The sequence below is a fragment of the Sprattus sprattus genome, assembly GCF_963457725.1.
Source record: "Sprattus sprattus genome assembly, chromosome: 19".
Classification (NCBI taxonomy): Eukaryota; Metazoa; Chordata; class Actinopteri; order Clupeiformes; family Clupeidae; genus Sprattus; species Sprattus sprattus.
In genome coordinates, this window is record NC_137917.1 from 20,676,726 (window position 1) to 20,682,946 (window position 6,221).

At 43.4% G+C, this 6,221-nt stretch overlaps 1 protein-coding gene across 1 annotated transcript; it reads right to left on the reverse strand.

The window, feature by feature from the left end:
- Nucleotides 1–1,085: 1,085 nt before the first annotated feature.
- On the reverse strand, nucleotides 1,086–2,120 carry LOC308380362 (free fatty acid receptor 2; the record flags this gene model as incomplete). The annotated part of the gene is made up of 1 exon (XM_080857676.1): nucleotides 1,086–2,120. One exon carries the CDS (start codon nucleotides 2,118–2,120, stop codon nucleotides 1,086–1,088), a length of 1,035 nt encoding a protein of 344 aa, XP_080713802.1.
- Between the last annotated feature and the right edge of the window lie 4,101 nt (nucleotides 2,121–6,221).

The following is a 6,221-nucleotide window of genomic DNA, read 5'->3' on the forward strand; positions in this document are numbered from 1 at the left end:
TTTTTGACATTTTATGTGATGATTTATATATAAAAAAAACACCATGACAACCATTCCCATCATGGGAACCGATATCTGTGTTAGGCATTTCAACTTTCTGCACACTTACGTTGTATGTACTTGTGTGTATACAAACTGCAGAACTGCTAAAGGAAGTACCTGATCAACAAAGCCACTGTGTCCTTTCGCTGAACACTAAACAGGCCTACTGATAATAAAGGTCATAGAATAGAAATGCTATTCAGCTCTTTAGCTTCCTGAGTTGGGTATCATTACTGGTATAATGTTTCCATGAACTAGTAGAAGCATCCTGTGTGTACACACACGCACAAACACAAACACTCTCACACACACACACACACACAACGCACACACACACACACACACACACACACACACACACACACACACACACACACACACACACACACACACACACACACACACACACACACACACACAGTGAGAGAGAGTAAAGTGAGACAAAGAAATAAAGCAATACAAAAAAAGAAGAAGAAAGAAGAACTGGTAGAAAGTGGTTGTAATTGTAAATAATGAACCTGTTCATAACATACTTCATGACTACTAATATGATATACATCCAGTGGTCACTAGCAGAGGACAAAGCATCAGGACATGTACCCTATCTTGTTGAGAATGTACCAGAAGCTAATTGAGTTTTTCAAAAGCAATATGATGGCTTGGGTTATCACCCCACAATGTATGTAGGTTTCTGTTTGCTATTTTCACTATGCAAACATGACCAGAAAAACGAAATTATTAGTAGGGTCAAATATAGTTGACTCCCTCTAGTGAGGCGGATGAATGATGAAGTCTGTATTTAGTGAAGAGAACACGTTTTTCAGTGAAAAGGTGGCACACCTCACCATGAGGAAGAGCCATCTGAGCAATCATCCTCCTCCACTTCTTGTAGTCTTCTCATGGTGTACATTAGGTTATTCCATTTCCTGCTGCTGATTTAGTCTGAATATAGTAAGCAGCCCTGAGGTGTGTTAAGAGAAATAGCTCACAGTACATACAGCTAAATAGAAATGACAAAAAAAAAACTGGCACTGTTGTCTCTGTCAGAGGGCATTTATGTCATCAGGATTTGGGAAGGTCACTTTTTTGGTCTGGCTGATGTCCATTCTCCAGACGAAGCACTTGCGGAGTCTGCTGCTGTCCCACGTGGGAATGCAGTTCCAGATGCCCTGCAGCATGTCTCCCAGCATGTTCCTGACCGCCGACGAGGACACGTAGAAGATGAAGGGGTCCAGGCCGGCGTTGAAGGTGCTGAGGAGCAGCGCCAGGTCCCTCCACTGCGGGCTCTTGCGCGTGACCATGCCAACCACGTGCGAGACGTTGTAGGGCCCAAAGCAGAGGGTGAAGACCACCAGCGTGCCCAGCGCCAAGCTGATGGCCCTGATGCGGCGCTCCCGTCTGATGTTGGGCAGTCGCATGAGGATGCGGATGAAGTTGATGTAGCAGAACGAGCAGATGATGAGGGGCACGCAGAAGAGCACCACGCACAGCTCCAGACGGTACGGCAGGAGGATCTCCAGCTGAGCGTCAGAAAAGTTCTCGTAGCAGACGTTCGGCCGTTGCTGAGGGGGCGCCACAAGCCCCAGCTCAGTGCTGTTGCCATCAGGGCTGGAGGCAGAGGGGGTTTTGGGGTTGTAGTAGGGCATGATGAAGACGATGCTGAGGTGCATGAAGCACACCACCCAGATGAAGATGCTGGCCATGACGGCGTAGACGGGGCGGCGGTTGAGCGAGTGGCGGATGGGAAAGGCCACGCCGAGGTATCGCTCCACGCTCACGGCCGTCAGGAAGAGGGTGCTGTTGTAGATGGTCATGTAGAAGATGAAGCCGGAGAACGGGCACAGGAAGTAGGGCATGTTCCACGTGCCGTCGTTGGCCACCTCCTGCATCTTGAAGGGGAGGAAGATGAGGAAGAGCAGGTCGGAGACCGTGAGGTTGAGCAGCAGGATATCGATGGGCGTGGGCTTGCGGCGCACCTTCAGGATGAACGCGTAGAAGGCCAGGATGTTGGTGGGGAAGCCGGTGATGAAGGTGATGATGTAGACCGAGAGGCAGAGCTGCGTCTGGCATTCCTGCATGGTGACTCTGCGGTAGAATGTGGCGCGTGGGATGCGGTGAACAGATCAGCCGTCACATGGCGTCAGCACGTCTGCCGAACACACACACACACACACACACACACACACACACACACACACACACAAAACACAGAAAACAGCAAGTCATTTTGAGTGGCACTGAAAAGTCTGTAAAGGAGGAAGACTTTTGCTTGTTTCAGAACGAAAATATTTAGAAATGTTTTCCACAGAAACATTTGTAGTAATTTAAAGGGAACATTTTCAGTACTGTTGAGTAAATCAGTTAAAGTTAAAGTAAATCAGAAATCATTGAATCGTGTAGCAGTTTGTTGTATCATTCTGTTTGTGTTTCTGTTAGTCTGTAATCACATCTGCTTGATGTTTTCAGTTTGTATTGATTGTATTTTGCCTCCTGTTTAACAAATTATGTATGATGGCATCATCTACGTATATGTATTTCTATACCATAAACCTCTACTGTGCTTTATCTACCCTCTTTTGTAGTTGTATGCGATGAAAAGCATACTCGTATCACCATGAGTTTAATGCAGGTAAATCAATATAAAAATAAGAAGTGATTTTATATTTGTCTGTTATTAAAACTAATACTTCAATATCTACTTTGTCTGCCAAGCAACATCAAGTCATTCCATTGAAACCATATTTCATCTAATTCCAGTCAGCGGTACCTTCATATGAACAGTTATTAAATACTTTATCATGTCAAAATGTTTGCAGTTACCTAATAAAAGTCATTGGTTATTACACAATCACCTTAAGCCTTGATAACCAGGTACCTACTGTTTTGATAAAACACTGATAGTGATGCTCACTACCAGAGCACAATGTCCATGTGTACTAAAGTCATAATGAAAAGTGGCAGTTGTACGTAAAAGGATATTATAAGGACCTTATACTGTATATTATAAGTTATTATACCCTTTCTTCCTTATGTAGCTAGTTGATAAATGTATGCCGTTTCAAAGCTTGACCCTATCCAACATGCTTAAAGATTATTTTCAGGTACAGGTTCTGTTACATCTCAGCAGAACACAAAAACAAATGTTTTAAAATACCTCTTCCAAAGCTCTCATATTTGCATGACTGATGATGATGATGATGATGATGATGATGACTGACAGCGGTAGAATTCTGGAAGCCCACCCTGGATAAAGATAATCACACCGTCTGCTCCTGTCTTCCAGCGTCGCTCACTTATTCAGTGGCAGTAGGCTCCTGCCCACCGCAAGCCACCTCTGCCAGTCTGTGTTTACTCTGTGCCCTCAATATTCGGTCCTGATAATGGAAAATTAATAAGAGGGTGGAATAATCTCCCTCCCTCCCTCCCTCTCTCTCTCTCTCTCTCTCTCTCTCTCCGCAGCATCACACACACACTCTGTGGTAGTCACACACTAACTCCATGGTAACTCCAGCGCTGACCTCTGCTCTCGTTCGCGTTGGAGTGTAAGTTGGAAGAGGTTCCAGCGCTCCCGGAGAGATGTTGTTTATACTCTGAGAGACATGCCGTTATCAGTTTTTATATTCCAGGTGTCAGGTGCAGTATGGGGTGAGGATTATGAGAGGCAAGGAGAAAGATGAAGCCAGGGAGTTGTTAAGGTGGAGAGGGCGAAAGAGGGATGACAGGTCAAATGAATGGAGTAGAGTGAGAAATAAAGAGAATGGAAGACAGACACAGAGAGAGAGAGAGAGAATAATAGAGGGTGAGAAGTGGGACAGACATTACTGGCATTGCCCCACCCTTGCCAGCTGCCCCAACCTTGCCTGATGCTTTGGTTAAACAAGGCCCACGTCCCCAGACTAAACCTAATAAAGTGACCATGTTTACCTTCCCTATAGATGATTCACAGGTTCATTGTGTGGCGCAGGTGACGCGATAAAGCCGCCTCACACTGACCGCTCTGAAAAGGGCCCCCTTCAGTCCTTCCCAGAGCAAACCTGGAAAAAATTCCCGAAACTGGCAATTCTCTGTGGTTAGGGTTTCACAGAGGTATCATAAACAAAGGGCCTTCCAGTAAAATATTCTTTCTAGTAGTCTAATAGTCCTACCCTGTACCTAAAGGAATGTGTCTGGAGGAAGTACTGTATGAGTTAATGTTGTATGAGGTAAGGTAGCAAATATGAATTTATAAAGTCATGCTAGTGTTATGGGCCTATTTATATACACATAATGGATAATGTAGTTTAGTAGTATATTATGGATGCTTATGATGTTAATCTATTGAAGAGGATTTTAATTATTTGATGCTTTACTCAGCAAGGAAGGAATAAGAAGAAAATACTGACTAGCAACGATCAGAGATTGTACAACTCTGGAGAATATTTAAGGAAGTGACAAATAACCGAGGAATCACTCTCATGATAGACGTTCAGCATCAACTCTAATATTATGTTTGAGAGAGAAAGGAAGAGAAGAAAGAAAGAGAAGTGAAACTCTTGACCCATATATCAAACTTCTCATTCTTTATCTGCTGAACAAAACTTGTATTTTGTGTTGACACCTCTAAAAAACATTCCTGGTTGCTAACACACTATAGTAGGTTCCCTCATCAAGAAACCCTCATAGCCTCACCTCAGTTAAAAACAAAAAAAAAGTTATTTCCAGATAACTATACACACTATTGACAGATTTTGCACTGCTTTTACAAAATAAAATTAAAGGTCTTGCGACCAGTTTAGTGAATATGAGGCATGAGTGCGATAAGAGATAAGAGATATATTTGAACATTTTGTGAAATTTACATACAGTATACATAAGGAACAATATGAGCTTCATTGTATAAATGTACTTGGCATTTACTTACAAAGTTTTGAGAAATATGCATGTGTGTATAAAATGTAGGATTATTAGTTGAAGGCAAGAATATGTTTGAAAACAACACTAGAAGTAAAGTATCAACATTTATGACAGGACAGGGGTGTACACTACCCTAATAATACGTTTAAATATAGTTGCAAGCAGGGATCCAAGCAGAAGGCCATTAAGTTTGATCCTTTACACCCCGCAGGAATGTCTTGGAAACTTTGACCTGCCATTCGCAGCACTTCAGCTTTGGTGGTTGTGGTTGTGGAGATACTGAAATGTGTCGGTTACAGCGCCCCCCATGGACATAATTTTGTGAAATTTGATGTGCGTCAAAATAATCTGGTAGTAATGTAAGGTGTGAAATGTCAGTTTGAACATTTTCATCACAAGATATAAGCTAGTGAAGTGCTAGGTTATTTTCCTTGTAATGATTCACCTGGTGGCGTCACTCCACAAATGAGTCGTAATGGTCATGTGGCTCCTAGGTTCAACTTGCCCTAAAAATGTCATAAAGGTGCTTTGGGCCTATCCCAATACAGGGAGTGCTGGAACGAAGAGGGTGCCTTATTTTTTCATATAAGCCGTGTGGGGCTACAATCTGGCAAAGCAGTCAATGCATGTGAAGATCTGTGGATTAGACACACAAAGTGTAGCAGAATGGATATGTTTTGTATTTCTGTCTGGTCTAATCAGGTTTGCGTTACTCAGCTTTTATTTGTTATTATTATTTGCTTGGCAATCACCAGCCAATCATCATATGTGGGCACTCAATATAAAGTCAGTTTGTGCCTCATGTGTTAGGGGGGGCTCATCTTCCTGTGGTGTTGTAACCTGCTGTCTCACTTCATCAATACCTATGCAGTGGACAACAGCGTAAGCACACACAAATACACACACTTACACACACACACACACACACACACACACACAGACACACACACACACACACACACACACACACACACACACACACACACACACACACACACTTACACACACACACACACTTACACACACTCACACATCACTATTGGTAATCTCTGGTAGTAGCAGAATAATCACCATAGGCTAATGGACGTAGGCTCTCCCCTTCCCTGAGCTGATGGTTACTACCTGATTGGGACCGCAGGCTTGTGTTGGCATTTAGCAGCCTGATTGAGGCCGTAGGCTTGAGTTGGTGTTGGGCAGTTTGATGGGGAACTACAACTGCCGGCTCACGCTGCAAGAATGTCACTTACCACACAAGGCTTATTTCCCATGCCATTTCCATCTTGAGA